Source organism: Brienomyrus brachyistius, chromosome 15 (genome assembly GCF_023856365.1).
Source record: "Brienomyrus brachyistius isolate T26 chromosome 15, BBRACH_0.4, whole genome shotgun sequence".
Lineage (NCBI taxonomy): Eukaryota > Metazoa > Chordata > Actinopteri > Osteoglossiformes > Mormyridae > Brienomyrus > Brienomyrus brachyistius.
Window position 1 is genome coordinate 17,574,868 of NC_064547.1, and position 19,780 is coordinate 17,594,647.

The 19,780-nt window shown below is 46.3% G+C and overlaps 2 protein-coding genes across 3 annotated transcripts in view; one reads left to right on the top strand and one right to left on the bottom strand.

Moving 5' to 3' along the window:
* Positions 1 to 11,163: 11,163 nt before the first annotated feature.
* atg4c (autophagy related 4C, cysteine peptidase) lies at positions 11,164 to 19,364 on the bottom strand. Of its 2 annotated transcripts, XM_048975886.1 has the most exons (12): positions 19,241 to 19,313; positions 18,894 to 18,956; positions 18,657 to 18,791; positions 18,215 to 18,298; positions 17,856 to 18,089; positions 16,120 to 16,447; positions 15,398 to 15,468; positions 14,229 to 14,377; positions 13,799 to 13,877; positions 13,085 to 13,161; positions 12,475 to 12,594; positions 11,164 to 12,013 (listed from the first exon to the last, which is right to left on the bottom strand). In XM_048975886.1, the coding sequence occupies exons 3-12, from the start codon at positions 18,730 to 18,732 to the stop codon at positions 11,855 to 11,857; spliced, it is 1,377 nt and encodes a 458-aa protein (XP_048831843.1). In that variant the 5' UTR covers positions 18,733 to 18,791; positions 18,894 to 18,956; positions 19,241 to 19,313; the 3' UTR covers positions 11,164 to 11,854. The 2 variants fall into 2 exon arrangements, with proteins under 2 accessions (XP_048831843.1, XP_048831842.1); XM_048975885.1 differs by lacking the exon at positions 18,894 to 18,956 and having other exon boundaries at positions 19,241 to 19,364.
* The window catches only part of dock7 (dedicator of cytokinesis 7), a 44,678-nt gene continuing 44,234 nt past the window's right edge, over positions 19,337 to 19,780 (top strand). Inside the window, 1 exon segment of the mRNA XM_048975881.1 lies at positions 19,337 to 19,453. The gene's annotated coding sequence lies outside the window, so the exon portion shown is untranslated.

Here is a 19,780-nt window from a genome sequence, read left to right on the forward strand (position 1 = left end):
CCTAATGTTTTCCTAGTGCCCCGCCTCGCCGTAATAAATAAAAAAGAAACATTTTTAGAAACGCACTTCGATACTGTGGCTTTTGCTTCATTTTTAAATAACCCTTTTTAAAAATGAAAAACAGGGGGTCTCTTCAAATAAAAACCACGGCCTTGAAAAGGGGCCGTAATGGGGACGCCCGGGACAAATGGCCAGACGGCAAAAGGTACGCAGGCGTGGCGGCAAGGCGGGCAGCACCTACGGATCACAACCCCGTTCATTACAGTTTAAGAAGTGCTTTGATTTCCATTTTCCCATCCCGCCTTTAAACACTAACACAAAAACTCTTGCGCTTCCATGATTAAAAAAAAAGCTGGATAATGGCGTGCGGCCGGGGGGCCCGATTGCTCGCCGCGCGATTAACGGCTCGGATCTGTAGGCAAGAGGCTCTGGCAGCCTTGGGCGGAATGGGTGGGGGGTTTTTCCTGGACCGTAGGTATGTAACACATGCAGATCGTGGCCGGTGAGGATCCAGCGGGGGTGTTTGTACTCAGGAAACAAGTCCGTTAGACAAAGCGGGCCTTCCCTGTCGGATACTCCCTATTTCTGTGGCCTGCACAGTTCCAGAACAGCTAATCCAGAGAATCAGGTGAATAGGCGCCAGGCCACCATGGTAGGAGGCTGACGACGAGGGTCAGGAACCACAATAACTTCAGTGCTTCTTAAGCGATCTGGCGCGGCCTGGAAACCAGTCTGGACCCGCCTGCTCCGAGGGCACGCAGGAGCTCTGCTCCCCCCCGGAGATTCATAGACCGTATAAATGATGAAGTTTGGGTGCAATAACAGCTGCGAGAGGGTCACAGTAAAGTTTGGTTTAATGACAAGAACAAACAAGTGTAACGTCCAGCCCGGACGCTGAACCATGTGCCGGGACGAAGCTGGATAGAGCAGAAGCCAACCGGCTGTGACCGGCTGTGACCGGCTGTGACCGGCGGGGTGACTGCAGGGTGGAGGCGCTGGGGGAACCATAACGCTCGCTCATCGCACGGCAGGTGTCCATTTTATAGAGTTATTCGGCTGGATGATGCGGAGAGACTGGCATTATTGTTACCGTGCCGCTCATCCCTCCCCAGGCCAGATCCCCATGGCCAAAGGCCCTACCGGAGGGCCAGCTCAGAGGTAGCTGACCGCTCACCAAGCACCTTCCCAAACCGCCAATTCCCAGCCATGCTTCAGGACTACCGTCCGACATCATAACAGTGCACAGCTGCCAGGCATCTAATCACAACTATTAGCTACTTCTCCTGCCGTTGGGGGGGGGGGGGGGCTGATTCAGCAGCATCTACAATCTCCCCTTTTTTTGGTAGCTAAAGGTGGACCTTTCCTTCCTATTGCCCATACTTCTTCTCTGCGGTGTTTATAGTGTGTATAAGTTTGAGCATGTTGCCTGTATATTCTACGATTTTAGATAACAGCATGAAGAGGGGGCGCCCTGACACCCAAGGTGCCTTTGGGGCAGCTGGTTGGAAGATGGCACCCTAAGCGGGACGCCTAGACCACCTCGACCTGGGTACCGCTTCCAGGGTGGCCATCCGCAGGATCCCATCACCCCCCACCTCACCAGCCCGGCCTTTTTGTCCGCCTTTCATCGCCATGTTCCCGGTTTACACGACCCGAAAAGGCCTATTGGGTCGGCCCATTGTGGGAGGCGGCTGCTCCTTTCAGCTGCCTTTATCCGTGAAGAAGGGTCCTCACAAAAAGCCAGCCGGGTCCATGACAAACGATCCGGCAACAAAGGGGCGCGGGGCGCATTGGAACAAGGCAGCACACGAGGCAGAATCGGCCCCGTCAGGCGAAATGGATGAATGTCCAATTCATCATCATTACTTTATATTATTAACATTCTTCTCTATTCCTCTATATTCCAGCCTGAACGATGAATTAGAGACACGTCTTTTACGGGCGTCCGTGCCGTCTTTTCTTTTGCAACTGAAATGCGACATCCCCTCATGGTTACTGCGACGGCGAGTGCGACGTGGCGCCCGTAAGTGCAGATAAAATGTTGTGTTAATTCTCTACAAGTTGAGGCCATGTATTGCCCCAAGGGGGCAGCACGGCCAAGGAGCTGATTAGTGATTAGTGGTATAATTAACAGCTCAGACACGGGCACCGTTCCAAGGAGCCTGCCTGCCCTCCACTAAGAGCGACACGCGCACACACACACACACACACACGCCAGACACCCCAAACCACCCACCCTGCTGCCCCCAAAGACCACTTCACGTGGTTCTATCCGCCTCATCCCCATTATCCCACAACAAAAGGCAGACCACGGCGGACCACCCCCCCCTCCCCCAACCCCCCCGACTCTGTGAGGACACCGTATCTCCCGCAACGATAAAAAAGAAACTTCAGTTTAAACAAAAAAAAAGTTACACCATATTTGCTCAGACTAACTATGATGAAAGGCAATGAAGACAAGGGGCTCTTCATGTAGATATCAATATAAATATTACTGGAAGGTCAATTAATATGTAAATTAACTCCTCCATTTAATTAGCTATTTAACTATTTTCCGAGGCATGGACATATTAAATCATGCTTAAGGACCCCTCTAAGTAGCCTCCTGACAATAGTACAGAGGAGTCGCTGCCTCATAAACTACCGGCTTGACCTATAAGAAGCCCAAAGCCCGCTAATTCCATCTCAGGCTAATTTTATTACTTGCATAAAATAACCATAGTGCAGCTTTGCGGCTGTAAAGAGGATATTGATAATAAAAGCGGCTGAGGAAAAGCATGTGAAATCCCCTCTTTACCAGTGTCCTCATTTATTATTCTATTATTCTTTGCCAGGATCCGAGACCGCGTGAAAGACAAATGACCTTATTATATTAAATAATTTGTGAGGATATTAACCGTTAATCACACATAAACAGCATTTAAAAGGTATTGATTTTTCCGCACTCTCAACAGCTTGTAAAATTTATGTCCAATAACAAGATAATAGATAATCAGTGGGATTATGCCCGGCATCCAGGGGACAAAGTAAAGGTACAGAATAACACCTGCATCCCACCTCCCCAAATATAACCTCTTACCCCCCCCCCCCCCATACCTTCCCCAAATTTCAACAGGTTCAGCTCCTTGCCCAATTCCCTGCCACTTCAACCAAAAAGCCTGCAGTTTGCATTTGTTTTAATTTAGTAGACATACATTTCTTTCAGAAAGCAGTGTCGGACAGTTCTTAGACCAGCTGGAGCGGGGGGGGGCTGGGAGGGGTGTTAAGTGCCTTGTTCAAGGGCTCAGTGGCGAAAATCCTGATCCACAGTGTTTGAACCAGCAGTCTTCAGTCCACGGGGACAGTATCCTAACCCACTGATCTACACACTGCCCCCATCCCTGTACCCATTTAGCCTCTGGTTCCATTTCCTCGGACGACCACGTTACCTAAACAGGCCTAAACACACCCAAGCGTTGGCTTCAGGGAAGCCCTTTCCCTCAAACGTCATTGGTTGACACCCACGTCCAGGCAACTGCCCGCCTGAGAAGAGGCCTGCTGTGTGTAATTCCAGAGTCCTAGACAGAGTGACCTGAACTGGCAGCACCCAGGATCCGGTTGTACCCCGAGATGGCCGGACTGCTCCGGAAGTCCACATGGTCACCAGAGCGTGATGCTGATGACACGTGTGCGTCGTTTACAGGGGAGATACACGGTTCCAAAGGAGCACATAAATGCCTCATCCCTTTGAGTACCTGAGAAAAGGCTTTTATTTTCCACGAAAGACACCCGGAATGAATCCAGTGCCCAATCCTGCAGGAATCACGGAAAGCCTGAAACGTGCGGACCGGACCTAAATCAAACTGACGGCAATGACCTATTACGGAGTATGTATGATCTATGCAGACGTGCTCTGAAACCCACATGCGACACATCAGGCTGAGAGAATACGCTGCAGTGACATTATCTCCCAAACTTTAGCATTATCCGAGCTGCAAAATGCTGCAGATTCAGTCGGCCAAATACCAAAACCATGCAGCCTTTGGTGGTGATCCTCCCCCCCTGCCATTAAAAAGACCGCCTGCAGTTAGCATTTCGGTTTAAGAGCCCCCCCATGTTACTGTTTGGAGCTCTACGGCCACAATAATACATTTGCAGGAGGTATCAAAAAGTAAGGGGGAGACATGCAAATCCGTCTTGTGTCCCTCTGGGGGCAGCAGCGAGGGGGCAGGGGGGGCAATGAGGGCCTGCAGGTGAACTGTCTCTGGGACCAAAGTTAATTCCCAGGACTCAAGCGACTAGAGGAGCAGGGAGGTCTTTTACAACACGGCACCGACATGTGGGAGGGGTCGAACCTGAGACAGATCTCCAAGGAAAGACTCACACTCCATACTTGACGTGGGGGCGGCGGGGGGGGGGGGGGGGGGGGGCACTGATTGATCAGGGGAGGGCGCTGTCTTTTATTAGCCCGTGGTTCTTATTAAAATTCTATCTTGTGGAAAAGCAGGAATTTCTCTAGATTAATACCGCAGATTTATTATGTTAGCGCACATACATCTCCGTAATTAAGGGGCCCGTAGTGCCTCTGACAGTCCCGTTGAATAAGGCGCCATTTTCAACTTGGGCTGGACAAGACTTCGTTAGTATTGGCAGTATCCCAACACCTCAGAGCCGATTAACAAAATTATTAAAAATAGAATGCAATATCTGCACCGATACATTTAAAATGGTAAAATCTAAATTAAAGAATACAAATAATGTAAAAGACACATTATCAGTCTATATTTAATTTTTTTCCTAATACGATTCTTACCAAGTAAGTTGTCGATAGGTATGTATTTTGGTGATATTTGTCCCTGGTGGCTACAAGGTTAATTCAGTACCAGTCTTCGAGCGTTTACTCTGAATGCGGGCAGAAGGGATTGTGGGAAATAAGTGAAGGGCTACACCGCGCATCCGAGCAGGAATTCCGTTAATTAAATCACTCTGACTGCTGAGGACAGGTGTGCGCTTGTGTGTGCACGTGGGCCGGCAACGGGGAGTTATTGATTCGGCCCCCCTCTCATTTTTATGGGGGGTGGCGGCATTGCTGTGTCGTTTGGGAGCCATTTTGACAGCGCCGCTGATGCTGTCGTGGGCAATTTGACGAGCCGGAAAGGGACGGTGTGGGGGCTCTCAGCGGCGCACGGGGGGCCCTGCCGCGCCTCCTGCCTCGGCCCTGGAATCAATTCCCTCTGTTTACAGACCATTTCACAGCCCTTTACCTGAAACATCACTTGTGTCTGTCCCATACATAGCAGCGGGCATATAATGGTTGAATTAGCATAATGGCTAAAGCACTGAGCTTGAAGCACAAAGGAAATGTCAACATGTTCCCTGCACTCAGGCAATCAGGAGCCATTAAGCTGCGTCGCTGGAAATATCATCAAGGTTAAATATAATCCCTGCCCCCCCCACAGCCTCCCCACACCCCGGCTCTTTAATTCAGAGCCTAATAGATGAGCCATAGAAATTGAAATGTTAGTAAACAGTCGCAGTTGCAGGTTTTGGGATCTCGTCCGATCGGCCCACTTACTCAGAACCACAAATAGACAGCTTCTCCCAACCCCGCCCCCCCCCCCCCCCCCCCCCCTGCCCCCCCTGCCCCCACTGCTGAATAACTAGGGCGAGGTTTAAAAACCAAGTCAGGATACAAGAGCAGCCCCATTGGAGGAGAACGGAGATTGAAGACCTGGTCCATCACCCTCGGCACAGGGCATGGAGGGGGTGGGCTGGGTCAGGTCATGTGACCACGCCATGCTGCAAAAACAGCACCTTTATGCTGCCTTACCTGAACGAGTACCCAGCTTCTCATACAAAAGGCAAATCATAGTAGATTAATAGTTTTCATTAAAAATGTATGAGAAACGAGCATATATGAGATATACTGGAAGCAGCAAGACGGTAACATACTGAAAGAATGATGCTTTTGTTTTTTACTGAGGTAGAATGTTGAAATCAACAAAGTAGGCAGTGGTTCACTATGGGATTTGAACCAGCAACCCTCCGGTCACGAGCTTGGGTCCTTGTTCTGTATGTTTTCCTGTGGCCTGGCCAACTACAGCCTGCTAATAACATGTGATTAAGACCATGTGACCCAGACTTAAACCCATGAAAAAGCCGTTTACCTCAAGGCTTCCTGAAAGTTCTGTTAGAACCCATCACAGCACTGTAGAATTGACGCACAAAGCCATGTTTAACCCAGCATGGAGGATCGCGTCTCCCAGCAATGTGCCCTTCAGCTAGAAATGAGTGCAGGGCTCAATATGACCTGATGAGTCTGATCTCCGCCTCGTATTGACTGGAGCCTCGGAGGCGTATGCAGGTTGCAGGGGTAAACGATTGCATTTTATGGGCACCGCTGTCACTCCACCCAGTTGTCTCACGCCATTTTCTCAGGAGAGGGTGAGCACTACTGAGAAGTTACTACAAGTTTGTGTGTTGCTAAAATTATGAGCAGCTTCCAATGAATACAAAAAGGACTTGAGTTGTTGCAACCAGGCCCAAAATCAACACCCATTGCTTCTTTTTTCCTCCATTAAAAGGTCACTGTCAGTTTACATTCTTTGGCGTGTTTGATTTTAATAAAATGATCTTGTAGGTTCCTGACACGTATGAAGCAGAATTAACATTGAAGAGTAAAGTTAAAAATTGTACTGGTCCTGTGTCAAGTTGATCCTATTAAGGGGTTTAAGATTCCTATCGCATTGTCCTGCGGGGGGAGGAACCCGGCCAAAGGGATCAGCGCTAAGACGTCACCAAACATGGAGCGCAGATGAATAAATCTGTCTGGCAGGGAATTTAAATAACTTTTACAGTTTCATCTGTGTCTATTTGTTTCAGGGAAGATTTATGCCTGGGCTCCGGACGCGCATGTTTTTATCTCGCCTGTCTGTAGATTAAACCCGGATCAGCCTGAGGAGGGAGGCCTCTCTCTGACTGCTGTAATCCACAATTGGAGATGATCTTGTCTCTTAAAAAATTGCCAGCAGGCAGCGGTGCGGGGTAGCCACAGAGGAGATCTCGCCCACTCTTTCCCTTGGAGTGGCGCTCCGCAGATGGCCGAACCCAGTAATCGGCGGCGGGCGGGCGGCCGGCCGGCTCTGGCGAGTGCCATTCTGGGTGCCCGCCTCAGTTGCGGCTAACGAGGAATTAGCCGCTTTTGTTTTCCGCGCTGCCTCTTGCCCGGCACGTTAATTGATTGATGCTAAAAGTTTAGCAAATAAAGGCTAGGCGGCTAACTCGCCGGCCCCCATCGGCAGCAGGCCAAACCCTGGGAGAGCAGGCCGCTCTATTGAAAGTGGCAGCTTGCAATTCGTCGACATGGGCAGCTCCGTCATCCTGCCGGGGATGTGTGGGCGCTGCCGTTCCACGCGGGCCCACGGCTGAGAGACACATGTACTCCGGATCGGGAAATCAATAGAACACTTAATGAACAATTAGGGGAACATCTGCAGGGCTGTCAGAGGCCCATCTGTACATAGCTCAGAGGGAGGGGGCGGTAGTCCGGACAAGGCCTTCAGCACCATGCCCATCGCTCCAGGACATCACCCCCCACCCTTCCCAACAACCACAGCCATTCATCCCATACTGACCCCTTTCACATTTTCCCTTCGCAGCTTGGGGAGGATTTATAAAAATATGGAAATGGCTTAAGCCAATCCGTCAGGCCCCCCGACACCAGAACAGACTGATAAATTTCACAAATGCTGACGTTTAATTAAACAAAACAGACCACACTCCCGCTATGGGGTAATAAAATAAATATCGCAAATCGCCGCTGCGTACGCCGAGGTTGCGTCACAAACCGGGTCAGACAAAATCGGTATCAGTTACCACGAGCAAAGTCATTTCAAACGTATTTTTGATGTGCAAAATACATTGTACAATGATGAGAAATGATCCCCCTTTTTTGCGCTCAGAGCGGTGACCTTATATGCCAGTCATATGGAAAAATAGTCAGCGTCCGTAAAGAGGATGTTAGATAAGTTTAACCTTCTTGTCTCTGGTGGACATTTACGTATGGCTTACTGCCGCGTGACTGGCACGTATTATGGTTAATTAAGTATAAGTATTTGCACCCCGGAATGGAAATTCTTGTAATTGACCCAGAACATTCAGTCTTGCTTTATTAAAACTTCATTTAAAGAAGAACAACCCTACTGTAGCGAAGACTGCAGATATAATAGATTAGATGTGAATGCATTATGTATTTCATACAAGAAGGAGAGGAAGCTGAAACCTGCTTAAAAATATATTTTTAGTGCTGAATATTAATGTGTTCACACAAGCCACTGAATCATTTTAAATGTTCTTTTTTTAGGTTTTTAGGTATATATGTTAAAAAGACCTATATTTCAGGTGCACACGTGGCGTGGGGTTGAAAAAGTCATTAATGAATAAATTAATTTCTGCTCGCGGACCTTTGCCACGCATATATCCCATTTGACTCGTTCCATTTGTATAACTTTTCCCCGTTTTGATCTGACAGCCTGCACACTTAATCATAAGGTAAATCATAGCTTTTGTAACCAGGTACTTAGCCAGCACTGTATTGCGTGCAAATAAGTCATAACAAGAGTTTTCCTCTCTACGGAAAGATACGCACAGATAAGCAGAAATGACTTTTTTTTGCCCCGTTTTCCAATTGAACCCTCGTCCAAACCCCCAGTTTAATATCGACGGATGAAGTATTTTAAAAAACTAAATAATTATCATACGTAAATTTTTTACAATTTTAATTTCTCGGTATTAAAAAGGTTAGATTGTAACATCGGGTTGACTCGTTAGTGCAGGTACTGATTAAGTTGATTCACTGTGGCAATTACTGTCGAATCCCATTTAATTACTCTGGGTTTTATTGCGGCTTCCTCACAAAGCCGGCAGTAATGGATGGGCGCCCTAAGGAAAATGAGGTTGCGGGGAGTGACTATGAGAAAGGCGTAGCGGGGAAGACGGCGGACAAAGATGCGGCCCCCCAGCACCCCGCGTCTGGGACTGACAGATGCGTCACTGCCAGCGGGGCTCTCAGGTCCGGCGTCACGGCATCCCCGCGTTACGGTTTACCGGGTTATGTGCAAGTGCGGCCGCGAACACGGGCGCCTAATAGGAAGCCGTAAAATGACACCTTGTGCTGGCGGTTTTAACCCGGATCCAACGCTATCTCACGCCGAATCGATGGACACGTGGTCATCAAGCGCAATTCATTCAAGCGGAAAAAGCAAATGAACGAATTTATAAATGATCAGAAATAATAAACGTGCAAAAAGATGAGTGAGACTTTTGTAGAAGAGACTTTGGGAACAGGTTTGGGCGTCATTTATGCCCTGTCTACCGTGAGCAGTTATTTTTAGGAGCTGACTAAAAGCTGGGTACCCTTTGTAGGAAATATGGGGCTCCCAGTCTAACGTAAATCAGCCACTTTCCGCACACACGCATAAATAAAAATCGAGATTTGCCACGAAACCGTGAGACGTTCTTTGGCCGTTTAGAAATACTGAAGCGGTCTTCCGCCTTTGTGGGTATATATCTTTCTCGCGAAGATGGTGCTGTCCGTCACTGTCGTCATGGATCATTGTTAATAACATAAATTAAGGATAACATAAATTAAGGATTATTTTAAATAAAAAAATAAGTTAAATAACTTTTGGACACGACGCACAAGTTCCATAGTTTCGTCTGATATCTCCTGACGAACCTGGTGGGTCTTGAGTATTGCTTGATGTCAAAATGAGTCCAGGTGAGATAAATGCAGTTAGCTTCGCGACAAGTATCACATCTCATAGGTAAAGCTTGTTAAATATTTTACCCAGTCATCATCCAAACATCAAATCTTACGCTTAAAACCTCAACACCGCCATGCTGTTGTATTTATTACAATTATAACCACGATGAAAAAAATTTGGGAACGGGTGCGCTGCGGACTTTGGACATAATGATGCCTCTCATAGATTCTCTTTTAACTGAGGAATTTGCTCAGTGGCACAGATCAGATTTTCAGGAATCCGCTGTGTCAATGAAACTATTGGCAGCTGTGTTAACAGGGCCGGGATGGGCTTTGTACAACAGGACAGTTATTACATTTCCCCTGAGACTATGAATCATTAATCAAATATTCATACGTCCCTGTAAATACACCCCGAACACAGCAGCCCCTCAGTCCCCGTGCCCCCAGCACAAGTGGCCTTTCATGTAGGGCTGACAGATCACCCCCCCTCCCCTCCACCACCACAAAACAGACTAGCCTGTCGTGCATTCTTAATACCGCCCGCCCCTCGCCGGTTTTCCTAAAAACAGACCCATACGAATTTACGGACCACAGACAAAGTGACAAAACACAAAACGATCCCATTATCATCGGGCGGCGCTGCCTCGCAGTCAACGCCGAAAGGGCCGCGGCGATGGACAGACGCGCGATTCTTCCTCCCAGTCCCCCCAGTCAGAGGGGTAACTTTTTCCCCAAACGAGTTCCTAATCCGAGGCCATGCTCCTATTAATACAAGAATTTGTATTTAACATGAAAACAAGCATGCATTGCTCAAACGGAGCGGCGAGCACTAAATGAAACATGACAACACTGCATTCTGCATGGGGAAATTTCCTTTCTCCTCCTTGCCGGGACACAATCGGCTGTGTTGTCGAGTGACATTTTTCTGTGTCGGTGTAATGGGCTGTAGAAGCGGTTAGTGCGTGCGATTCATTTCAATTCCGTACATTTTAGTGAATCTGGAAAAGCCTTTACAGATATAAACATACCAAACACAACCGGTCTCAGTACAGTTTGTGTATTAATGAATATTCAGAAGACAAGATACAGAGTTCTGCATACTTGGGAAACGCACTTAAGAATAAAGCAAATGATTTTTGTTTTTTTATTTTTTAAACTTGATCGTTAGATAATTGTAAAGTGGGCCTATTTGTCATTACAAATTCCATTACAAGCAACAGCGTAACTGCTTTTTTTTTCTCCAAATGTTAGATAAAAATTAGCTTTAGCTTGCGTAACTGTTTGAAAACGTATTCTTTTCTGTAAACGGCGATAATTCTTCATAGAGTGCTTGCAAAAAGGCTCCTAAACACTGAATTTCCTTAGTATAAGCGGGTTGTTTACCAGCTGCGGATGAGGAATTACAATCATACCCTCAGTGCTGTATCTTGCATTTATTATTTTATTGATTGTAAACGAAACCAAGCACCGCTCCACTGCACAATCAAGCTGAAAGTTTCCAAGAAGCACTTTCTTTAGTATTATGGTTTTCTAAAAGCAGTAAGAGTGTTGCACAGCGTCCACATCACACTACATTGGTAAGACCAGAAGGTCTTTAAAGGTGATTCACCGCCTACTTTATATGAGACAAGTGTCTTTTTCTGTCATAACAAGGTTTCTGTGTAACATAACAGGATCACAGTGAATTCCCCAGGCTGCAGCCTAACACAGCACAGCTTTACTTAGCAAGGCAAATGTTTTCTCTCTTTTTTTTTGGCTAAATTATTTTCTTTCATTGAACGGCTGCGCCCATCCTTTCACGCACAAGATGCCACGTTCCTCGTACCGTCAACTTGAGCTACGCTGCCATCCACACCAGCACGAACCACCTACACGCACACGCGTCAGTCACTTTCAGTGCGCTCGCAAAACAAACGACAGTCTGCAGCAGTAATCTACCCGCTAATTGTCTTTCCTTTCCCAGTAAGGCTTGATTGGAAATGAGCTCGTGATGGGAGTGCTGGCGGGGGCCGCAAGGATCTCAGGATTAGAGTACAAACGATCAAAGCGGGAGCGAGCAGCGGCGTTTCCGCGGCCGCGCCGTCAGCATGCCGTCGGACGCTGGGGGCCTCAGAGCAGCACGAAGTCTCCCGACGTAGCGCCGGGTCTCCTCGACTCCCCCAGGAAAGGCCACTCGCGGGACTGCGGGCGGGAGAGGTCATAATCCTGCCCGTGACCCTTCATTAAGGTGAACGCTGGGTATTTCTCTTTCGCTGAGAGTCGCAGCACCTGAAATATGACACAACACCAGAGAAAGAAAGAATCTGTAAACACCGCCCATTCCTCGACAATTTGCCGCATCTCTGTGACCTCTGGAAACCTAGGAAAATAAAGTCCAAAGAAACCCAAGGCAGTGGCAGTACCAAACCTCATTTAGCCTATTTTTATCTCAATAATTAATTTCTGTTCCAGAGTGTAATATCTTCCCACATTATTCATAACATTTATTAAAACCAGCTTTTCATAAAGCACATTTTATGAATTATTTTCCAAACAGAAATTACATTTTAATTTGCATCTTTACAGCTCTCACCATCAGCTGCACGAACATGAGTAAATGCAAATCCTTCAGATTCAAAGACAAATACCGCCACCCCTTGGCCAAAGCCCCAAACTGCACCCTACAGAAGCACTCGCCATCGTCCCTCCATTCCACGATTTAAAAAAAAAAATTCTTTCTGGTCACAAACCTTTGACAGTTCCTCGCTGATCTGCTCGTAATCCCGGACATTTCTGGAGTAAAACCCAATCGTGCAGCTTGGGTCCATTTTGTTGAAAGGCATCTTCTTTGGTGACGGACAGTGGTAAGACTGCGAGGCAGGCAGACAGCGAACTCAACCCCCAACCCGGATCTCACAACATCCACTCACCTCTTTAAGCAAACTACATACTCTCTACAAAGAGTTAAACCACTTAAACCCACTTTAAACACAAAAACCAACAATAAAGGATGTTCTGGTTTAATAGCTTAAATTGAAGATCTGATTTTGCAGACACATTCAAAATAATATTACAATCACTTAAAAGCACATGTTAGTTACCTATGTCAAGGATAGGCTAAATCTTTAAGCGTCTACATGAATATTCAAAATAGCATGAAACATCATCATTAAGAATAAGACGTATGAACATGATATTGCCTATTACTACACTATTGACAGCATGTAATGGGGATGAAGCACATCTGCAGTCCACTGTAATTGGCCTAGGCTCATTTGGTTTCATATCTTTAACTACTAACAGAAAGTATTAAATTCACATTACTGAAAACACAGTCAGCTCTTTGTAATTTCACATTACCTCCAGGGGGAAGTCGCTTGTGCTGACATCCACAAAAGACTGACAGTAATGAGGATCCATGTAAATCAAGCTGTCATCTACAAGGACAAAACAAAAGACAAGTTATTCAAAAAACATCCGGTTATTAGAGTGTGTATCCTCCAATTTCTATGCAAAACAGCTCACAGACTCCAGCCTCCGTCAGACGTTTCACAGCCAAATGTGCACCTAAGTGATTTTTTTTCGCCTCCGCAGACGAATTAAATTCAACGTGCGGGTACATATTGCGGGATTTGTACATCTTTTATCCGCCGCCGAGGCTGTCATTTAATTTTTGTGAGAGGAAATTACTTTTACAAACATGCAATTATGATGGAAAATCTGCATCAGATAGATGCCAGCTGGCAGGGAAAACGTATGGCTTGTCATTTGGAGATTACGCAGCACTGCATCTCCAGTCGGTAAGATGTAAATGTGTAAATATTGACTGCCAAGGTGTACAACTGAAGGTTCCCGCCGTCCTGTGAGGGTGATGGGGAGTGGGCCACGGCAAACCGCCCTAACTTATGCATGCGACTTATGGAAATGGACCGCGGGCTCGATGCGGGAGCCTCAGCCGTGATGAATGGGCCAGCGCCGGCGGGTCAGGCGAAGCGAGGAGGGCGGTATCCGCGGAGGAGCTTCTGCTAAAGGAGAAATGTACTCAAATTAAGACCCCGGCGGCTCTACACTGACCTTGAAATCCCACAAAGTGGTACGCCTGCTTGGGTTTGCCACCGATGATGCCCAGGCAAAACTCCAGGCTTAAAACTCCCTGGAAAGAGGAACGGGAAGACGACAGGACAGCTTACCGTAACACCAAGTACTTGGTACTGGTTATGACAGGTTCATTTAACATGACACCGTCTGAGTACTTGGTATTGTTTATTTTAGCTGTAATACAGGAGCATTTAGCCTGACAGTACTCAAGTATTGTTATTTTCTGCTACACTACAGGGGCATTTAGAATGACACAGAGTATTTGATATCAGTTTTGTTAGATATGTTATAGGGGTGTTTTCCATGATACAGTCTGAGTACTTGGTATCAGTTAGGTTAACTGTGTTGCAAGACTGTTTAGGATAACACAGTCATAGTACTTGGTATCGGTTATGTTAGCATTTACCTTAACAAAGTCCAGGTACTCGGTGTTGATTTTCTCCCCCCCGAGCCTGATGGGGATAAGGATCATGACGGCTCGGCAGTCCATATGTGCAGTAGTCCCTGGTCTCAGAGGCAGCCCTCTGTGGCTGTCCATGACGTCGCCACTGTAAACTGCCAGTGAGGGGCAACATCATCCACCACACGCAATGTACAATGTCCAGAGCTGGGGTCAACTGAGGCACTGTCACTTGTGCTTGTGAGCCCCACCCAACTTGTCATGCCCCCACTGGTGTGAAGCCCAGTTCACACTGCACTTGCCCGCGTTGTTACCGTTGCCCAGTGCACATGATGTAAACTTCATCATCAGGGGTGTCTGCACAGGCAGCCCCGATTTCGGGTATTGCAGGCTACTTCATCTGTTCACAACTGCACATGTGCAAGGAATACTAGATGTTTCTGTAGATGGAATCTGCTGGGCTAGTGGAATATCACAACCGTCTATATACATGGACAAATGTATTATGTACACAAAAGTCAACACGCTCCACTGTGTGCGGACCGTAACAGCATACTGACAAGTGGAGCATGAACTAGGCTTAACTTACTGCCCGTTCATGCCATGAAGGCTGTACCGTAAAAGCTTCTGGTCTCTCTGAACATGCAGATAGTAAATACTGTCAAAGGACGCTACAATAATTTCTCTGACATCCTGTTGGATGTGCAGTGATGGCATTCGTGTGCTAAAAAACAGCTGCTCTGCAAGCAGGAGCCTCCCTCGCCTCCTTCACTAATGGGGACCATGACGAGGCCACTGGCAGGTCCGCAGTGCCCTTGCAGTGACCATCTTCACACGTACGTCTTCATCCCCTCCTGCAGCCTATTGGCCTGTTTTAGATCTTTCATGTTTAACGGCCTGTTGACTGCATGGCTTTTCTGACATTCCGGGGGCTTGGTGCCATGACTTCTGCTTACCTCCCACCCCACCCCACCATTCCCTGGCGGACAGTCATAAGAGGGGAAGACAACTATGGCCTGGTATTAAGAAAAATGACTTTAATCAAAATGCAAGGCCCGCAAGGGCAGCACCCCGGAGCACTCCGGCTGAGCCAAACCGCAACGCGTGCTTCAGACAAGGGGCTGGGCCAGCTGCTGAGCCCTGGCTGCTGGCTAGGAAAGCCTCATTTTTCATACCTGTGCAGTCCTGAGCAACGTAAACCGTTACGCCTCGCAGCTCAGGGTCTGTTGCCTCCTCAACAGCTTTTCTAGGAGAGAGAAAGGCCTGCATTCAAATTCTCACCTGTATCTGTTCCCGCTCAGGACCTTCTACAAATCTAAAAACACCAGTCAAACCCAGTCACATAGCTAATGGACGTCCACCGGCGAAAACTCAGCACGGCTGAGGAGATGTTGCATTTTAAGCAATTATATTTTGAAAACTGGCAAGGAGCTTTGAATTCAATGTCAAAGAGAAAGTCACGCAGACACATTAAAGTTCTGTGCGAAACTCTAAGTGTGGTCGACAAAGTATAGAATAGGGTGTATTTCCATTAATGTAGGCCATGCAACTAATACTTGCCATATATCATCCCATGAAATTAAAATCCATGTCTTGTGCTTCAACAAGGAGAGAACTCTCCATGAGTTAGCAGCTTTGGAATAATGAATTAAACACTCTATATCAAGTCCTACGTTTCAACTAAATCGCAAATTCCATTTCCACCGCAATTTTGCAGTTTTTTTTCCCACTTGCCTAAAAACCACCTCAAGCGACCATGGGAGCTTAGTTTTACGTTATTTGAGTGTTTATATTTTGAAAAATGTGTAAAACCTACGTCAGTGGGAAGGCCACTAGTGACTGTGTTCTCTCTGCAATACTCTACCACATTTAACCTCAGACCACTGCGTATCCTTACCTCAGGATGTGGGCCACAACAGCTGGCCCGTACCAATCCCCGGCCTGTTTTCCCGACGACCGGCCACACTCCACCAACTTGTGCATGCCCAGCTGAGCAGAAGGGAGGTCCCCGAACCAGGACACCACCTTGCGGTGGTACTCCTCTGGCAGAGTGACACTAGCCTCTGCTGCTAGTCCAGTCTGGGTCATGGACTGGGCACCTGCGACAGCATGCCTTTCCCCCTGAAGGGACGATTCCAGAGATGCCACCAACTTCTTAGCAGCATTGCTGGTCCACGATTCCGTGTCCAAAGTCGGAAGACTCAGGGCGTCGGCCCACGTCCAATCTAAGAAAGAGAATTCCATATATTTCTAAATATCCCAGGTGTGGACATCTTATGCTTGCCTGCAGTAGTGAACTCACTGGAAATAACATCATCATTAACATGGTAACCCAGAAATAAAATGCCTTCGATTGACTTATGATCAATAAATCAAACCTCATTTACATTCATTACCTTAATCACACCGTGCTTCTTTCATGACTAGTCATTTGCTTAACACCATATTAATAATTAAACAGAATAAGATACACAACAAACATCTCCTGTAAGCAACTTTACAGTTTTTCTTGTTGATCTGTCACTGTTACACAAACCGATCAGAATTCCTTTTTTTAAATAAAAAAAATCTCACTCATTCTATTTTGTCACTAAAAACAAACAAAACCCTAACTATATATTACTCTCTTCCACAGAAAAATCTGTCATCTTATTTCACAATCCAGATGCTGTAAGACTGAAGACACTGGAAGGTGCAGTGCCAAAGAGCCCAGTGATAATATTTCAGCTTTATTGCACTTTACCATTGCATGTCTATTGGGCCCCTTTGGTCAGGAGATGGGTGTGTCCCGTGTTGTAAAAAAGGTAGAGACACAGCATGAGGGCATTAAGATTACGACCTTGCCGAATGTCAGAAAGTATAATTGATCAATAAATATATTTAAGTGGCAATTAGTGACTTTATAGACAGAAATATCTTTAATGGCACATTTCAGACTCAATATAAGAGCAAGTTAGTACTTAAATATTGTTTTCCAAATGGCTGCATAAAAATACATTATAGATCTAGTCTTTCTCTATCCATTTGCTTTTATTTTACAATCTATAGGTCATCAGATGACCATAAACTGCTTAACCCACAGAAAACCTACTTTTGGGAACCAAGTGAATTGCCGATGCCCTTAACACATTTCCCAAAACAGCCACAAAAAACATACAGAACTTAGTTCGCAAAAATTCACGTAGTTCTCTAACTGACAAAAACAGTCATATGGAGGTGGTTTTCTTCATTTAGAACAATTATTTTTGTAGGAAATCACCTGAGATTTTACAGAAGTGGGATTGTTGCAGTTTCACATTTATGGGACAGCTGCCGTGCATTTACATTTGTCTGGTTTTTGTCACGATCAGAGTGAATGATAAGATATATTCGAATATATTGCTTTTATATTTCAATTTCATTACAGATATTGAGATATCTGAAAAGGGAAGCAGAAGAAGGCACAGAGGAAGATCGGGAGCTCTGTCAAAAAAAATAAAACTGAAATTAAGAGTCCAAGCAGAAATAAAATGAAAAAGGCAGTTATCAGAAAAACAAACCATGAAACAAACAAGGAAACATTGAAACATAAAAGAGGACAGAGAGGACTGAGAAACCCTGCTAAGGGTTTGATTGATGCTGAAGGGAACTGACCTCGGCCCAGGAAGTGGAGGAGGAGGGCCTGGGCCAGCATCATTTGGCCCGCCCTCAAAGTGCAGCCCCAGCCGCAGTCCGAGGTGAGTCCGGAGCCTCGAAGGGCCGGGAACTCCTCCCGATAGGTCAGCCACACGCGGGACGCGAAGTCCCGCCGAAAGGCTTCCACGTTCCCGGCCACCAGTTCATAATCTGAAGGTACAGTGCTGGAGCTCTCCAAAGGGTCCTCAAGGTCTGCAGGATCATCAGGGAGAACAACGCACAGCAACCAACACATCATGCAGGGTGGATATTTCAATGCCTGCACGCCAGAACCAAAACATAATGATAATTTACACAAAACAAATGTGTGAGTTTACCTTCAGCCTTAAAATGGTAGCATTTTCCCAGGAGAAAAACTGGAGAATTGCGGCTAAAATACGTCTTTGATTTCAGCACCCAGCCTATATTGTCAAACAAAACACGGGTTAAACACCTTTGCAAACACCCATACCTCTGACACCATACCATATCCCCATAAAAAATAACTTTGGTTAAATTCGTGGAGATGAATTGGTATGACAGGCATTGTCAGAGTTGCAAGGACAAATCAACATTTCGATGGTTATCAAGTCTTATTACAGCAGATGATGGCAAGGCATCCGTCACATGAGCGCTAACGCTCGGAGCCCTTCATCCTAAATCTCATACGCTATCTCCGCATCTGCGCCACACCGCCGAGATGAAAGACTGAGATGTGAGCGCTTGTTTCATGCCTCAGCGGCTCCACGGCGTCGCCACATGGCCTTCGCCTACACTTACTGTATTTCACATTGTTCCAGGCCGACATCAATCTCGTCTTCAGTTTATCTACCTCGTCTTTATCTTTGTTTTCCATCGTGAGCGCCAAGGAACGGAACCCATTCCAGCTCTGGGTGACTGCAACCACTGTGTGAACTAACCGGTAATAATAAACAGGGCATGTTAAATAACGGCAATGGTGATTAAATAAAATATGATGCCTTGCGCTGACACTAGAAGTTCAAAATATTCATTCACCCCTTTTACTGCAAATTCTGGACCTCAGGTTTCAGGTTCGCTGGGGTGGTCGAGGGTGCCAATCTGGCATTAACATACTTAGGTTAATGTCATTGCTTGTAAGTGTTACACTGTGTGATGAGTTTATATATTTATTATTTTCTTTGGCGCACAGTCGCCAGGTTATGTCGCGTGTGACTTCGCTTGGTGTAGCAAGTTAGCATAGCATGCTAACGGGCTACTTTTATCACACCCATTTCTGGTAGAGGTAGTAGCTCTGGCTCATTACTGTTAACCTCGACTGATGTACGAACAAAGCTTTACCAATAAAAACGAGGGGAAAAGACAGGTGGCCAACACGGCGTTACCTGTTCGGCCACGGGTAGCCGGTCTGCTAATCAGTCGCTGTCGAAATGTTTACAAGTTAGAGGAAGCGCGGCGATGGGTGACGATGTTTGCGTCATGTTGCGTCATGACGCACGATTACGTGATCTGTGAGATTGTCAACATCGCGCAACGACTGCGCGCTTCTGCTTCTGTGGAGATGTATTAGTTTCAAAAATTTCCAGTGTCCAGAAATGGTACGTCATTATTATTATTAAAGAATTGTTGTTTTTTATGTGCTGAATATAATGTTTTTATTGTCATTGCAAAAAGTAGGTACAACGAAATTAACATGCGGTAAAATATTAAAATTTAGTCAATTTCTAGGGCAATTTACCAACAGAAATTGTAAGCTGTGGGAACAAGAAATAGATCTTTACTCTCTATCCATCTTCATAAGCAACACACCTGTCCATCACAGGGCAGGAATACGCTTTGAGCAATTAACCTACTCTGTAATATAACATGTCTACTAACTGTGGGGGGAAAAACAAGGTACCCCGAGGAAATCCGTGTAACATCGA